Below are 18,584 nucleotides of genomic sequence, written 5' to 3'. Positions count from 1 at the left end.
GGAGTATGGCATGCCCGTGGTGAACTTAAGGAGTGACCACATAGATTTGGGTGAGAAGTGTTCCAAGTATATGTGCAAAAACATTTTCAACCACCATAAAAAAAAGCAAAAGAAGTTAACAAATAAAAAAAGACAGTGAACTCATGTTACTGCTTTCACACAACATATATACTACAAAGCAGACATGTTATAGAGACATACGTACCAGTAGTCATCAGTGGACAAGGGGGAGCTGCATCCAAACAGAAGCATGTGATGTGCTGTATCCATATTGGCATGAGGCTTGAAGTCAACTAGGACACACACAAAAAACAACATGGTAAAGTATCTACTAAGTATGATCAGCAAATTAAAACTATAGCTTTCACACCAAAGCCAGACATATTTCCATTACTTTTCACAGAACGTATTCTGCTGGCTCATAATTATAGGGTTAAGCTGTGGCGGGAGGTTAGGGTTAGGCTCCACCAGGGGAAGGTTAGGTTTAGACACTAAGGGGGAAGGGTTAGGGTTAGGTTGCTGGAAGGGAGGCTTAGGGATAGGGAGTAGGGGATAGCATACTTATCTCACCCCTGTCAGGATTTTAAAGATTGGGATGCCAGCGTCAGTATTGTGACCACCCGCATCCCATCCGCCGATCACACATACTGAAACCATGAATACTAATAATAACACCACCAACACCCACACACTAAGCAAGGAACCCTCCAACAGATACCTTACATGCACTGGTAGGCCAATTCATGAAAATTAGTCAAAATGTCCCATACATGACACTGGAAAAATAATCTGTAGCTGTGTATCATTTGAGTTTTTGCCATAGAGTGACAAGTTACATTATAGCTCCTTCTCAGAGATATTCATATAAAAAATAAACACAGGATCTTAAATTGAAGTTATGGGAAATTACCAAGTAGCTTCCCTTACAAAACGGTAGTGGACTTGGCTCTTCCCGTATGTTACAACTAAATTTTGTGATATTGTACTGGGTATAACAGAGAAATTTGTTTTCGATCTATAAAAATAGCCTACAGTAGTTTGAGGAATATTACATCCATCTTTAAAAAACAAACAAACAAACAAACAAACAAACATGAAAAAACCTGCCTTGTGTTACGTTTATGAAAACTATTTTTTTTTGTGCTGATTGCGCCCATAAAGTTCAGGTTTAGCTGCATACAGTAGCTAAACCCAGCCAAAGTGCTGGGCGCAATCACGAAAAAAAGCACCGTTTGAGTGCCCAAAGGGGTCACTTTTCACGCCATTTCAGCTCGCCATCCCCAGGGGGGCACGAGCTGAAAAGCAGACGCCGACAGCGATCGTGACGAAACAGAGCTACAAATCTATTGGGTGCCAGCAAACTAACATTTGAATTCCGCCCTATATGTTAAAACGTGTACATACTGTATGCCCCATACGTAACAGTGGAATGGACCTGGTGCACGTCTTATTGTTCCACAAATCCATAAATTCCCCAATAAATCCATGTGCAACTGCATGCAGTATTATAAAAGTGCATTTACACTGCGATTTCCACATTTGTGGTTTAAAAAACAAAACAAAAGCTTTCTAATGTAATGTATTTTTTTATTTTCAAAACCAATACATTTCCCCCTCATAAAGTGCTATTGTACAGAAACAATAATGATATAGGTAAGCAATGACTAATACAATACCTAAAAGTCAATGAATAGAAACAAGGCTCATAGGAACAGAACAGCTGCTTCTACTGGCACAACGGATATGAAATCTAAATATGGCCCGGTGAATACACCCAAGAAAAAAAAAATATTTGTGAACCACTGCACTACACCATAGAAACACCTGATGCGAGAGGAGCACATTACCCAGCCAATGGCAGATGTACAGCACATTGTCCATTCACAGATCTATAAATCAAACAATACACTTCCATCTGGCTAAATGCAGGAATAGAAAAACAATTCCTAGACATCTTTTTATAGAAAACAATTAAAAGCAGCTTACTTGTGACCCACTGCCGGATTTATAATGGGTGCACACCGTCCCCCGGGGTGCAAGGGGGCCCACAGCACACACCCATTTTTGTTCAATACTTATCCTCTGGAGGACCGCAGAGGCAGCAGCAGCGCTGCAGAAATCACCAGGAGAATGTTGCAGCAGCCATTTCCCCAGCGTTTTGCACATGCGCAGTAAGAATATCACTGGGATAATTACTGCTGCGCCATTTCCCTGGAGACCTGCGCATGTGCACTAGACTCTGTGGCAGCATTAAGTTCTCCTAGTGACCCTAGTGCCCAGAGTCTACAGAGCAACCAGAAAGAGAGGTGGTGGCCCAGACGGAGTCTGCACACGGCCCTTGTCGGGTGTGGTATGAGTTACCAGCGCTTGGGATCCCGGCGACCAGCATACTGGCGCCGGGATCCCAACCACCGCAAAAGAGCCCCTTGCGGGCTCGCCGCGCTACGCTATTTATTCTCCCTCCAGGGGTGACGTGGACACCCCAAGAGGGGGAATACTTGTCAGTATACCGGCGGTCGGGATTGCGGCGTCGGTATGCGGAGTGCCGGGATCCTGACAGCCGGTATATCCAGTGCCACCCCTCCTGCTTGTAACACTTCTAAACCACTATGTACACAGACTTTCTATTCATGTAGTCAGAAATACTCAAGAGGATGAGCATGGCGACAAATATTAATAAAATTATGACTACAGTATTTGTGTAACACAACATACTGAAGTACAAACAGTATCATGATGAAAGTGAGCCAAATGCAGATGAGCTGCGCAGAGGCCATTTTTGTTTTCTTTGAGGAAGTGAACTGCCCAAATTGAAATTGGAGGATAAATACGGAAGGAAAATAATAAGAATTTACTTACCGATAATTCTATTTCTCGTAGTCCGTAGTGGATGCTGGGGACTCCGTAAGGACCATGGGGGAATAGCGGCTCCGCAGGAGACTGGGCACAAAAGTAAAGCTTTAGAACTACCTGGTGTGCACTGGCTCCTCCCCCTATGACCCTCCTCCAAGCCTCAGTTAGGATACTGTGCCCGGACGAGCGTACACAATAAGGAAGGATTTTGAATCCCGGGTAAGACTCATACCAGCCACACCAATCACACCGTACAACTCGTGATCTAAACCCAGTTAACAGCATGATAACAGAGGAGCCTCTAGAAAAGATGGCTCACTACAGCAATAACCCGATTTTTTGGTAACAATAACTATGTACCAGTATTGCAGACAATCCGCACTTGGGATGGGCGCCCAGCATCCACTACGGACTACGAGAAATAGAATTATCGGTAAGTAAATTCTTATTTTCTCTAACGTCCTAAGTGGATGCTGGGGACTCCGTAAGGACCATGGGGATTATACCAAAGCTCCCAAACGGGCGGGAGAGTGCGGATGACTCTGCAGCAGCAAATGAGAGAACTCCAGGTCCTCCTCAGCCAGGGTATCAATTTTGTAGAATTTTACAAACGTATTTGCTCCTGACCAAGTAGCTGCTCGGCAAAGTTGTAAAGCCGAGACCCCTCGGGCAGCCGCCCAAGATGAGCCCATCTTCCTTGTGGAGTGGGCATTTACAGATTTTTGGCTGTGGCAGGCCTGCCACAGAATGTGCAAGCTGAATTGTACTACAAATCCAACGAGCAATAGTCTGCTTAGAAGCAGGAGCACCCAGCTTGTTAGGTGCATACAGGATAAACAGCGAGTCAGATATTCTGACTCCAGCCGTCCTGGAAACATATATTTTCAGGGCCCTGATAACGTCTAGCAACTTGGAGTCCTCCAAGTCCCTAGTAGCCGCAGGCACCACAATAGGTTGATTCAGGTGAAACGCTGAAACCACCTTAGGGAGAAACAGAGGACGAGTCCTCAATTCCGCCCTGTCCGAATGGAAAATCAGATAAGGGCTTTTACAGGATAAAGCCGCCAATTCTGACACGCGCCTGACCCAGGCCAGGGCCAACAGCATGACCACTTTCCATGTGAGATATTTTAACTCCACAGATTTAAGTGGTTCAAACCAATGTGACTTTTGGAACCCAAAAACTACCTTGAGATCTCAAGGTGCCACTGGAGGCACAAAAGGAGGCTGTATATACAGTACCCCTTTTACAACGTCTGAACTTCAGGGACTGAAGCTAGTTCTTTTTGGAAGAAAATTGACAGGGCCGAAATTTGAACCTTAATGGACCCCAATTTCAGGCCCATAGACACTCCTGTTTGCAGGAAATGTAGGAATCGACCCAGTTGAATTTCCTCCGTCGGGCCTTACTGGCCTCGCACCACGCAACATATTTTCGCCAAATGCGGTGATAATGTTTTGCTGTTACATCCTTCCTGGATAGGGATGACTTCATCCGGAATGCCTTTTTTCCTTCAGGATCCGGCGTTCAACCGCCATGCCGTCAAACGCAGCCGCGGTAAGTCTTGGAACAGACAGGGTCCTTGCTGGAGCAGGTCCCTTCTTAGAGGTAGAGGCCACGGATCCTCCGTGAGCATCTCTTGAAGTTCCGGTTACCAAGTCCTTCTTGGCCAATCCGGAGCCACGAATATAGTGCTTACTCCTCTCCATCTTATCAATCTCAGTACCTTGGGTATGAGAGGCAGATGAGGGAACACATACACTGACTGGTACACCCACGGTGTTACCAGAGCGTCTACAGCTATTGCCTGAGGGTCCCTTGACCTGGCGCAATACCTGTCGAGTTTTTCCCAACGGTTTATAATCATGTGGAAGACTTCTGGGTGAAGTCCCCACTCTCCCGGGTGGAGGTCGTGTCTGCTGAGGAAGTCTGCTTCCCAGTTGTCCACTCCCGGAATTGCTGACAGTGCTATCACATGATTTTCCGCCCAGCGAAGAATCCTTGCAGCTTCTGCCATTGCCCTCCTGCTTCTTGTGCCACCCTGTCTGTTTACGTGGGTGACTGCCGTGATGTTGTCCGACTGGATCAACACCGGCTGACCTTGAAGCAGAGGTTTTGCTAAGCTTAGAGCATTGTAAATGGCCCTTAGCTTCAGGATATTTATGTGAAGTGATGTCTCCAGGCTTGACCATAAGCCCTGGAAATTCCTTCCCTGTGTGACTGCTCCCCAGCCTCGCAGGCTGGCATCCGTGGTCACCAGGACCCAGTCCTGAATGCCGAATCTGCGGCCCTCTAGAAGATGAGCACTCTGCAACCAACACAGGAGGGACACCCTTGTTCTTGGTGACAGGGTTATCCGCTGATGCATCTGAAGATGCGACCCGGACCATTTGTCCAGCAGGTCCCACTGGAAAGTTCTTGCGTGGAATCTGCCGAATGGGATTGCTTCGTAGGAAGCCACCATTTTACCCAGAACCCTTGTGCATTGATGCACTGAGACTTGGCTCGGTTTTAGGGGGTTCCTGACTAGCTTGGATAACTCCCTGGCTTTTTCCTCCGGGAGAAACACCTTTTTCTGGACTGTGTCCAGGATCATCCCTAGGAACAGAAGACGAGTCGTCGGAACCAGCTGCGATTTTGGAATATTGAGAATCCAATCGTGCTGCCGCAACACTACCTGAGATAGTGCTACACCGATCTCTAACTGTTCCCTGGATCTTACCCTTATCAGGGAATCGTCCAAGTAAGGGATAACTAAAATTCCCTTCCTTCGAAGGAATATCATCATTTCGGCCATTACCTTGGTAAAGACCCGGGGTGCCGTGGACCATCCATACAGCAGCGTCTGAACGGATAGTGACAGTTCTGTACCATAAACCTGAGGTACCCTTGGTGAGAAGGGTAAATTTGGACATGAAGGTAAGCATCCTCGATGTCCCGAGACATCATGTAGTCCCCTTCTTCCAGGTTCGCAATCACTGCTCTGAGTGACTCAATCTTGAATTTGAACCTCTGTATGTAAGTGTTCAAAGATTTTAGATTTAGAATCGGTCTCACCGAGCCGTCCGGCTTCGGTACCACAACAGTGTGGAATAATACCCCGTTCCCTGTTGCAGGAGGGGTACCTTGATTATCACCTGCTGGGAATACAGCTTGTGAATGGCTTCCAAAACTGTCTCCCTGTCAGAAGGAGACATCGGTAAAGCCGACTTTAGGAAACGGCGAGGGGGAGACGTATCGAATTCCAATTTGTACCCCTGAGATATCACCTGAAGGATCCAGGGGTCTACTTGCGAGTGAGCCCACTGCGCGCTGAAATTCATTGAGACGGGCCCCCCACCGTGCCTGATTTTGCTTGTAAAGCCCCAGCGTCATACTGAGGGCTTGGCAGAGGCGGGAGAGGGTTTCTGTTCCTGGGAACTGGCTGATTTCTGCAGCCTTTTTCCTCTCCCTCTGTCACGGGGCAGAAATGAGGAACCTTTTGCCCGCTTGTCCACGAAAAGACTGCGCCTGATAATACGGCGTCTTCTCATGTTGCTTCCAAATGCCGTTTGAAATCCGCATCACCTGACCACTGTCGTGTCCATAACCCTCTACTGGTAGAAATGGACAACGCACTTGGACTTGATGCCAGTCGGCAAATATTCCGCTGTGCATCACGCATATATAGAAATGCATCTTTTAAATGCTCTATAGGCAAAAATATACTGTCCCTATCTAGGGTATCAATATTTTCAGTCAGGGAATCCGACCACGCCAACCCAGCACTGCACATCCAGGCTGAGGCGATTGCTGGTCGCAGTATAACACCAGTATGTGTGTAAATACATTTTAGGATACCCTCCTGCTTTCTATCAGCAGGATCCTTAAGGGCGGCCATCTCAGGAGAGGGTAGAGCCCTTACAAGCGTGTGAGCGCTTTATCCACCCTAGGGGGTGTTTCCCAACGCACCATAACCTCTGGCGGGAAAGGATATAATGCCAATAACATTTTAGAAATTATCAGTTGTTATCGGGGGAAACCCACGCATCATCACACACCTCATTTAATTTCTCAGATTCAGGAAAACTACAGGTAGTTTTTCCTCACCGAACATAATACCCCTTTTTGGTGGTACTCGTATTATCAGAAATGTGTAAAACATTTTTCATTGCCTCCATCATGTAACGTGTGGCCCTACTGGAAGTCACATTTGTCTCTTCACCGTCGACACTGGAGTCAGTATCCGTGTCGGCGTCTATATCTGCCATCTGAGGTAACGGGCGCTTTAGAGCCCCTGACGGCCTATGAGACGTCTGGACAGGCACAAGCTGAGTAGCCGGCTGTCTCATGTCAACCACTGTCTTTTATACAGAGCTGACACTGTCACGTAATTCCTTCCAACAGTTCATCCACTCAGGTGTCGACCCCCTAGGGGGTGACATCACTATTACAGGCAATCTGCTCCGTCTCCACATAATTTTTCTCCTCATACACGTCGACACAAACGTACCGACATACAGCACACACACAGGGAATGCTCTGATAGAGGACAGGACCCCACTAGCCCTTTGGGGAGACAGAGGGAGAGTTTGCCAGCACACACCAGAGCGCTATATATATACAGGGATAACCTTATACAAGTGTTTTTCCCCTTATAGCTGCTGTATCTTTAATACTGCGCGTAATTAGTGCCCCCCCCTCTCTTTTTTAACCCTTTCTGTAGTGTAGTGACTGCAGGGGAGAGCCAGGGAGCTTCCCTCCAACGGAGCTGTGAGGGAAAATGGCGCCAGTGTGCTGAGGAGATAGGCTCCGCCCCCTTCTCGGCGGCCTTATCTCCCGTTTTTCTATGTATTCTGGCAGGGGTTAAATGCATCCATATAGCCCAGGAGCTATATGTGATGCATTTTTTGCCATCCAAGGTATTTTTATTGCGTCTCAGGGCGCCCCCCCCCAGCGCCCTGCACCCTCAGTGACCGGAGTGTGAAGTGTGCTGAGAGCAATGGCGCACAGCTGCAGTGCTGTGCGCTACCTTGTTGAAGACAGGACGTCTTCTGCCGCCGATTTTCCGGACCTCTTCTGTCTTCTAGCTCTGTAAGGGGGCCGGCGGCGCGGCTCTGGGACCCATCCATGGCTGGGCCTGTGATCGTCCCTCTGGAGCTAATGTCCAGTAGCCTAAGAAGCCCAATCCACTCTGCACGCAGGTGAGTTCGCTTCTTCTCCCCTTAGTCCCTCGATGCAGTGAGCCTGTTGCCAGCAGGTCTCACTGAAAATAAAAAACCTAAAACTAAACTTTTCACTAAGCAGCTCAGGAGAGCCACCTAGTGTGCACCCTTCTCGTTCGGGCACAAAATCTTAACTGAGGCTTGGAGGAGGGTCATAGGGGGAGGAGCCAGTGCACACCAGGTAGTTCTAAAGCTTTACTTTTGTGCCCAGTCTCCTGCGGAGCCGCTATTCCCCCATGGTCCTTACGGAGTCCCCAGCATCCACTTAGGACGTTAGAGAAAAGTAAGTAACTATTTTATAGAAAGGGTAATACATGCATGTAAAACCTACAGTTGTAGTTAGACAGAAAAGTGTTGCGGAATTAAATATTTAAATCCTGTTCAAGGGTTTGACTATGTGCATTTAGAAGGATATGTCCAGTTTAGTGGGTGCCCACTGGCCACTACTTTATTGGAGCACTTTTACTGCCATCTAGGCACTCCTTACGTGGAAATATAACTATTGTGCCAGTATGAGGGTAAACTGCATTGGTGAGACATGCATTCTGTGTGCAGCAGCAGGTATCTGACCACACAGGGAAGAAAAGGCAGATGTGAATACAACTAATTGGGCTGCGGCCTATGTGACCAGCCCATCTGGGTTTGGGAAAGCCAGTCAGAGCCAAGTCTGCTAGGAAGCTACTGAGGGCCAGGAGGCCTGAGTCTATACCTGTAGGAGATAGGGGAGGCCACCAAACTCTGGGATTGAGCTACATGTGGGGAGAAACACTGCAGATTTTCTAGATGAATAGCACAATGCTGTTTCCTTAACTGCGACTTGTGCATCCAAAGGAAATTAGCATAGGTACCAGATTCTCTATATGGGGTGCATGTTTGTACCCCCTAAAGGTGTACTTTAGTCAGTTATATAGAACTCAAATTTGCTTTCCATTTGTTAATAATGGTTGGATAGTCTAATTTATATATTAAATATTGTTCATATGTTTGGATTTCCGATTTTTAATAAAGTCATAGAATCTTTTTTCTGTAACAATAAGCTATAAAACACTAAAATGCATAACTGAAGATTGGTATAATTAATATCTTTTATTTATATGGTGTCACAAGGGTTCCGAAGCAACTTACAAAAGTACACAAATAAATATTGTACATCAAGAAAACCAAGAGTTATGCTGGGTACACACTGACCGATATATCAGCCGTTCCAGCGAACGGCCGCTATATGGTGAGCCATCCGGCAGGTGTGCATCCCTGACATGTCTGTAAGTCGATGGCCGATATATCTACACTTGCTGCGGGGGGCTGCCATCACAGCTGGGTGGGCAAATTCAAATGCCTGCCCAGCTGGGGATCCTGACTGACACATTGAGTGTCCGATCAAGTGTGTACACTTACCTTGATCGGCACCCGGTTAGCGAGATAGTGGGTTCCCCGATGTGTCGGTCAGATGTGTACCAATAACACTACAAAAATGCAGGACAAGTACATGGTTTATAAACACTGCCGCATCAGCAATCGCACCACTCAAATATGCAGCAGGGCGGCAGCAAAAAGGGTTAGGTGGCGTTGCAGAGTACATGATATAAGTAAGGGACAGAGTAGCAGTGCTTAAATTCTAAAGAGGAGGGGCAGAGAGACAGGGGTGACACAGATGGGGATGAGAACTGGATGGCAGTGATGAAGAAGCGGGTACTGAGAACGCATTTGAAGTTTTGAAGAGAGGTAGACAGTCTGATGGGGGGAGCGGGGGAGAATTCCACAGGTAGGGAGCAGTACAGGTGATATCTGGAGGTGGTAGGAGTGGGTGGAAATAATCAGTTGGCAGGAGAGGCAGCACTCATTTGTGGAGTGAAAAGGGCAGACAGGAGTGTGAAGGGAGAGAAGATCAGAGATGTAAAAGAGAAAGAACAGAGTAACGGCTTTGTACATGAGAAGCTTGAATTGGGGTCTGAAGGGGAAGGGAAGCTAGTGTAGGACTTGTAGGGGGTGTAGTATGGTATGCCGGCGGCCGGGCTCCCGGCGATCAGCATACCGGTGCCGGTGCCGGAAGCACGACCGCCGGCATACCGACAGAGTGGCAAGCGCAAATGAGCCCCTTACGGGTTCACTGCGCTCGCCACGCTGCGGGCATGGTGGGGCACTACGCGCGCCACGCTATTTAAACTCCCTCCAGGGGGGTCGTGGACCCCCACGAGGGAGCTAAACGGTCGGTATGCCGGCTGTTGGGATCTCGGCGCCGGTATACTGTGTGCCGGGATCCCGACAGTCGGGAACCTGAAGACCACCCCTTGTAGGAGAGGGGAGACAGACCTAGTATGTTTGGATAGAAAAAGGTGTCTTCCAACTTTATTCACATTCAGGGGGCTACTTTCAATAAATACTTAAACACTAGAGAAGTGTTTCCCACCTTCGCAATTACAGTCCAGGTTTTAAGGATAGCCATGCTTGAGCACAGGCAACTTAAATTGTCTTTGATACTAATTAAATGTAACCAACATGTATCTCATTAAAACCTGGAATGTAATGGCAGATTTTGATAAACACTGCACCAGAGGGCTTAAATGAGCACACTTTAGGAGGTCCTTGGAAAGCATGTTAAAGAAATGTGGATAAAGTTTGGCAAAGTTATCCACTGACCATATACTAATTCATGGTATTTGTGATGTTCTGCGACGTCTCCGAACATAGTCCATGGGTACCTTACACATAGATTTAAAATTAACTTGCACATTTCTGACACAAATCAATATTTTGCAGATTTATATGTTTCAACAAAAATGATAGCTTACTCATCTATTAAACAGTTGATTTATATTAAAATAAAAGCAATAAATAATTAAATGCTGCTATAAAACATTGATTCCATCGGCATTTCTCCAGCACATTAAGTGAAAGTGTGACATACTGTAATCAGTCACCATCTACAGCGGCAGACATTTGTTTACAGGCCAGTCATGTGAGTGAGAGCAATGGATGTAGATGACAGTTACATTTCCTGGCTGAGTAGCCAGATGTCAGGCTCAATCCTTCTAACTGTCTCTAAGACACCCTCAAGACATTTATATTTTTAGGCATAATATAAATACACTGCAAGTATGTGTCACATTTGCAAATCACGGATTTCCTCCTCTATATGCAAAAATGTAATCACAGCAAATAAAATTCAGCCTACTGATCATATTCCAACCTGGCAAGAGTTATTATAGGTAACCTCTAGCGCAGCGGTTCTCACACTGTGGGTCATGACCATCTCGACAGGAGGTCGCGAGTGCATGCCATGGGAAGGCAGGCTTGAGGCACAGTTACCACAGTGCCTCGACACAGCCCACCGGTTCCTCACTCCTGCCTCCTCCCGAGGGTACCAATGAGCCTGCGGCTGCCAGCTGCCCTGACCAGCAATTACCTTAGGGAGCCAGGGATGACTCGCAGTTCTGACTGCCGCTGCCTCAGCCCGCCCTGCAATAATTTTTTTTTATGAAAAAAATTGCCACCTGTCACGACGGTTAGGGTTGGTGGTCTCAGTCTACCAAAACCGGTGAAAGTGATCAAAACAATCAATACAAATAAGTGAAAGGTAGTGATTGAGGTATTATTTTTTTCTTTTTTAAAGTGAATTTGCTAAATTCTCCTATTCGGGTATTGCCACCGGTAAAACGAACACGATGGGTGATTTTAGCATCTCTTGTTTACAGTTATGAAGCCAGACTAAGGAGATTATACTTGATGGTAGAAGGAATTGAAGTAATGTATGAAATGCCATTATCTTACCCAGGAAGAGGTTTGTAATCCATGAATGGGTAGAGGAAAAAGCTTTCCTGTTGTTGCTAGAAATGTATCACAAGGCTAAGTGCTCATCATTGTGCAATTATACACAACACACAGACAGGAGTGCTATACGCACCCCTCAGTTTAAAGCTTCGTAATGAGACACATTCTCTACAGATACAAAGATTCGGAGAGAAGTAATTTGGAGAACAGAAAGCAGACACAAGGTGTGAATTAGTCTAATGGTCTACAGTGAAACCCTCCTGTACAGAGGACATTTTTAGATATGAGTGAGAAGAGCTTTGGAGCAGATTTCATTTTGTAATATAAATTACTACTCTGATTACGTTCCACATCTTCTCATTGTTCAACCACCAGCAAGATTATTGTGATTACTTTCACCAAAATACACTCATCAGCATTAATCCTAAACTTGTGTTTTATATTTTTCTTGAAAGAATTTTTTTTTTTTTTTTTAAAGGGAAGTGGTCGGAGAAACCCTGATAAAATAAAAACAGGTATACAATGTAAGTACATGTGAATTTACATTTCTTATCCAAAGTAGAAACAGCACATACTGTACTGAAAGCAGGAACAGCAAATGTGAGCTGAACCAATGTTCATGAGCATACGTGCTCTAGCAATGCTTCTGTAAGGGCATCAATTTCCAACTAAGCTATAGGCTGAATATAATGCAGCCCACACAAATGAGCTGTGGTCATTGGATGATAATATAGGTGTGCTAAAATTATAATATTAAAGTAGCCATAAAGAAGAGTGATCTACATAACTCAATACACATTTTTCTCAAAGGGAAAGAATTCTGCTCCAAATCAAATACTGTTCCCTGTTCCCAGATGCAGAGATGTTTGTTAGAGCTTTAATTATTAGGCGTTATCATCACCCAAGTGTCCTTTGTAGAGATAATGGTGGTCATTCCGAGTTGATCGCTCGTTATTTTTTATTCGCAACGGAGCGATTAGTCGCTAATGCGCATGCGCAATGTCCGCAGTGCGACTGCGCCAAGTAAATTTGCTATGCAGTTAGGTATTTTACTCACGGCATTACAAGGTTTTTTCTTCGTTCTGGTGATCGTAATGTGATTGACAGGAAGTGGGTGTTTCTGGGCGGAAACTGGCCGTTTTATGGGTGTGTGCGAAAAAACGCTACCGTTTCTGGGAAAAACGCGGGAGTGGCTGGAGAAACGGAGGAGTGTCTGGGCGAACGCTGGGTGTGTTTGTGACGTCAAACCACGAACGACAAGCACTGAACTGATCGCAGATGCCGAGTAAGTGTGGAGCTACTCAGAAACTGCTAAGAAGTGTCTATTCGCAATTCTGCTAATCTTTCGTTCGCAATTTTGATAAGCTAAGATTCACTCCCAGTAGGCGGCGGCTTAGCGTGTGCAATGCTGCTAAAAGCAGCTTGCGAGCGAACAACTCGGAATGACCCCCAATATTAGTACTCATTACAAGGAACCCTATGTAAAGGTAAGGTGCCTTATTAGCACAGATTCAGCACATAGTGCATTATATCTTACCGCCAATTCAAATTAATGTAAGGCAATACCATCAACTGTTTCCATATTAAAATTATAAAAAAAGGTTCACTGTTAACAAAATGAAAACGTCAGTTTATATAAAAAATGTATATATATTTATATGATGGCTCTGTGCAATTATTTGTGCTCATTTTCACTGCTGACTTTTCTCAGTAGCTAAAAAGCTATTTCTGTAGACATACTGTGTATATAGTGTGAAAGTCACATTGTGAACAATATTCCTCGGGGAATTATTTGTGTGCGACATGGCGGTCAGATCAGTTTAAGTTCTCAATTACACACACACACAAAAAAAAAAAAAAAAAGAGGATTTACAAGTCAAACTGTGGAGGTAACAGAACACCCAGACTTCGCTTCTGGCATTAGCAAACAAAGAGCTTGCCTTTTCCTAGATTATATCATATGTGGTTACGTGAATTGTAGGAACATATGGGGCCGGATGCAATGCTGCCCGAGTTCTTGTAAGTGATTGCCCCTTTAAAAAAAAATTCAGAGTTCGGCCAGCATCCCACACTACCACCCTACTCGGGCGGCATTACATCGGGTCAAAGATGTCATTTATACCACGATTCAAAATGATTTAGGAAATTATTGTTTGTATTTCCCCCCTCCACCAAAAAACGAACACATGAATAAAATACCTTAAGTATGGATAAAAAAAAAGAAAAAAAAGAGGGGGAACTTGACCTATTAGAACTGGTAAGTGTTGTGCAGGATGCTAGCATGACATGACAAGCAATAACTATTTTCTCCCAGACCCACTATCAGCAAATGTGGTTTTCAAACAGTGCCCACGTTTTGTCGTGTAATCAGTTAGAGATAAGCTGTAGAATTACATTACATACACGCTCTAAGGCCGACTTCCTCCACTACAAATTTATGTTCTCATCCTAGTTTGCTACCCTTACCCTCTCTAAACACGGGTTTACTTCATCTTACTTCAAAAACCCCATCTCCCCCCAATCCTCAAACCCCTGGCACCTCTTTGCCACTGTCAACTCGCTCCTCTGCCCACCCCCGCTTCAACTCCCCTCTTCACTTTCTGTTCTTGACTTTGCTACCTACTTCACATCCAAAATTGACTCCATTCGTCAGGACATAACATCCCACCAGAACCTGAGCAACCCCCCTCCTCCATTTCCTGACTCCCCCTCTCCTTCCCTCCTACCAACTCTGACATGTTTCTTCCCTGTATCTGGAGAGAAAGTCATGCTCCTCACCCCCCTCCACCTCCCCACTTGACCCTGTTCCCTCCCGCCTTCTCCGCTTCCTCTCTTCCTCTGCCTGTTCCCACCTTGCCCATCTACTCAATCTCTTACTCTCATTAGGCACTGTCCCTTCTACCTTCAAGCATGCACTTGTCTCCCCTATTCTTAAAAAACCTACCCTTGATCCAACCAATCTCTGCAACTACCGACCCATCTCTCTTCTCCCTTTTGCCTCCAAACTCCTTGAGCGTATTGTCTACAACCGCCTCACTGTCTTTCTTTCTTCCCACTTACTGCTTGACTCTTTCCAGTCTGGTTTCCGTCCTCAGCACTCCACTGAAACTGCCCTCACGAAAGTCTGCAATTAAATCCTTGCTGCTAAATCCAGGGGCCACTACTCTCTGCTTATTCTCCTTGTCCTCTCTGCTGCTTTTGACATTGCAGACCACCCTCTCCTCCTGCAAGTCCTTTACTCACTTGGTTTGCATGACACTGCTCTCTCCTGGCTGTCCGCCTACCCTTCTGACTGTTCCTTCTCTGTCTCCTCTCATGACTTCACCCCCCCCCCCCCTTCCTCTACCAGTAGGCGTTTCCCAAGGTTCTGTTCTTGGGCCTCTCCTTTTCTATTTCTACGCATCCTCATTAGGTGAGCTCATTAGCTCTTTTAACTTAAAATATCATCTCTGCGCTGACAATACTCAAATCTACCATTCTTCCCCTGCAATCCTCACTCGTATCTCCAACTGTCTCTCTGCTATTTCCTCCAGGATGTCCCAGCGCTTTCTTAAACTTATCATGTCTAAGACTGAGCTGATCATCTTCCCTCCCTCCCGCATAACCTCACCTCCCACAATTTCATTATCCATTGATGGCACAACTATCTCCTCTTGCCCCCAAGTGTGATGCCTTGTAGTAATCCTGGACTCCTCCCTCTCCTTCAAACCACACATTCAGCACCTCTCACAAACCTGCCATTTCCATCTCAAAAACATCTCTAGGATCAGACCCTCTCTCACCCAGGACGCTACTAAGACCCTCATCCACTCACTGGTCATCTCCAGACTGGACTACTGAAATCTCCTCCTATCTGGCCTCCCTCAAAAATGCCTCTCTCCACTCCAATCTATCCTCAATGCTGCTGCCCGTCTCATCTTCCTCAACAAATGTACTACATCCAAATCCCCTCTCTTGCAGGACCTTCACTGGTTACCCATCCCATTCAGAATCCAATTCAAGCTTCTCACATTCACCTACAAAGCCCTCACCCACTTCTCCCTCCTACATCTCTGAGCGTATCTCTCTTTACATTCCCACCCATCCTCTTTGCTCTGATAATGAACGCCATCTCTCCTTCTAACTGATTACCTTCTCCCACTCCTACCTACAAGATTTTGCACATGCTGCTCCCTATCTCCTGAATGCTCTACCTCTCTCCATCTGACTCTCCACCTCTCTACAAAACTTCAAACGGGCTCTCAAGACATACTGTACTTCTTCACCAAACCCAGCCAACTCTCCTCCTAACCCTCTTGTCTATGCTCACTGTCTACCCCTTCTGTGTCACCCCGGTCTGTTAGCACCTCACCTTTTAGATTGTAAGCTCGCAAGAGCAGGGACTTCTTTCCTCATGTGCCTTTCCTTTTCTTACTTACACAATCTTATGCTCCTTACTCCCCTTGATGGCAGCTAACCCCAGGTTTTCTATACCTGTCCTATATTGTCTTGAACTGTAAGTGCAGTTTCCTTGTTTGCTCATTTGATTATGTACTGTGTAATGGACACTGCATATCCCTTGTGGAGCCATATAAATAAAGGATAATAATAATAATAATAATAATAATAATAATAATAATAATACTACATGCTGCTGCATTCATGCACTGATTACTGTTATTAAGGGACTCACTCTCACCGAACTGCCAATAACATCCATAAGCTGCCATCTGGACCACCTCAGTTGCTTTTCACAGTTTTTATTTCCAAACACTCCAAATGACAGACCTGTGTGGGCATCTTCATGCGTATCACTGTCGGGGAAGAGCGGGATCCCTGTCTGCGGAGCGGGAGGATCAGGAAGAAGCTAGTGTATGTCAGTCCCTTTCCAGGGGTGTCTGCCCCACTCCCTATCTGGTATGTATTTCTCTGCCTTTATTACTCTGGTCTCCACCCCCCTGTGATTGCACCATGCAACCCCTCCTTCCCTGCGATTTCACCATGCACACCCCTCATATTAGGGGCAAGAAACATTTTTTTTTCATCTTTGTACTGATGGTCCATTCCAAAGTCAAGTAATAGGAGACAATTCATGTATATGGGGCCATAGCTGTGTGTGCACTGGCTGGTATACTGTGGGGGAATTGTTGCAGATAAACTAGCTGTAAAGTCAAGGTTCAGGATGGAATGTGCTGTTATTCTGTCCTGGCACAGTTCAGTATGTAAGTCACTTCTGAGGTGGATGGTGGTGGTACTGGATTCTATATTCTGGCATTGGTATACTGTGGGTACAGTGACTAGCGGGTGATTTTTATATTAACTGAAACATGTCAATGTAAAGTGTTTAATTTTCGAATGTGGAACTCCGGGCTGTCATGAAGTTTATTCCTGCAGAGGAAAACTGCGAAGAACATCCATGAGTGTATGATGGAAACATTAAGTGAAATGGTGTGCCAACTTTCAGCAAGGAGATAGAAGATGCAACAAGATCTGGGAGGCCATCAACAGTGACCACACCACAAATTGTTGATCATTTTTCGTGACTTGACTTTGACCGATTGGCGAATCTTAGATAAAACAATAGCTGAGACACTGGAGATATCCAGGAAACGTGTTGGGTTCATAATTCATGAGCTCTTGGATATGCAGAAGGTCAGCCAAGTGGGTGCCCAAATGTTTGAACACAGATGAGAAACAAAAACGAGTGATCTGGTGATGAGTGACGAGTGATCTGGTGATGATTTTTGTAATGACTTGTCACTGTTGATGAATCATGATTAAAACACTATGATCCAGAGACATAACAGTGCATCCTGTAGTAGCACTAGAGTTCTCTACGGCCAAAGAAATTCAAGACTTAAAGATCTGCACGAACAGTCACGGCAACGTTTCTTTTGGGAATGGGAAAAGCATTTTACTGAATATCTCCCAAAGGGGCAAACAATAAATGCTGAATACTGGGGGTCATTCCGAGTTAATCACACATAGCAACTTTTTGCTGTCCGTGCGATCAACTAGACGCCACCTATGGTGGAGGACTTTTTTGCATAGCAAGGCTGCGAACGCTTGTGAACTGTGCTATGCAAAAACATTTTGTGCAGTTTCTGAGTAGCTTTCAACTTACTCACATGCTGCAATGTCTTCAGCCTGTCCGGTCCCGGAATTGACGTCAGACACCCGCCCTGCAAACGCCTGGACACGCCTGCGTTGGACTCACCACTCCCAGAAAACTGTGAGTTGCCGCCCCCTGGAACGCCTTCCTGCTGACGATATTCTTGCGATCGCGGCAGCGATCGCTTTCTTCGCAGAACCCATCTGTTCATGCGCAGAACCGACCTGTTCGCACCGCCGTGAAAAAAAGTAGCAAGCGAACGGGTCGGAATGACCCCCACTACTCTAACCTGCTGAGCAGATTAAGGCATGCGTTTAAGGAAAAAAGGTGAGGGAAACAGAGTAAATGTGTTCTTTTTGCAGGACAATTTGCCTGCTCACAAGGCTGGCAAGACAATGAATGTTTTGAAGGATTTGAGATTTGAGTGCATAGACCATCCACCCTACTCACCAGATCTTGCTCCATTGGACTATGGCAAATTCAGTATGAATCGCAAGTAGCGATTCGTACAGAATTTTTGCTGAGGGGCCGCGGGCGCAAGCACAGCAGGCCCTACTGCGTATGCACCTGCAATTGCTGCAGGGGTCCGCAGAAATTCCGATCGCCTCTGCCTGTCAATCAGGCAAAGGCGGTCGCGGGGCGGGAGGGAGGCAGCAACGCTCCGTTT

General features: G+C 45.9%; 1 protein-coding gene across 6 annotated transcripts in view; it reads right to left on the bottom strand.

The window, feature by feature from the left end:
• The window catches only part of PAM (peptidylglycine alpha-amidating monooxygenase), a 265,389-nt gene that overhangs the window by 179,415 nt on the left and 67,390 nt on the right, over positions 1-18,584 (bottom strand). For all 6 annotated transcript variants that reach the window (XM_063964075.1, XM_063964076.1, XM_063964074.1 and 3 more), the window contains one exon: positions 206-293. In XM_063964075.1, coding sequence (XP_063820145.1) covers positions 206-293 — 88 coding nt within the window. The remainder of the gene's footprint in view (positions 1-205; positions 294-18,584) is intronic.

This window comes from Pseudophryne corroboree, chromosome 1 (assembly GCF_028390025.1).
Source record: "Pseudophryne corroboree isolate aPseCor3 chromosome 1, aPseCor3.hap2, whole genome shotgun sequence".
NCBI classification, from domain to species: Eukaryota; Metazoa; Chordata; class Amphibia; order Anura; family Myobatrachidae; genus Pseudophryne; species Pseudophryne corroboree.
Note: the sequence above shows the minus strand (reverse complement) of the source record. Positions and strands in the feature narration are given on the sequence as shown.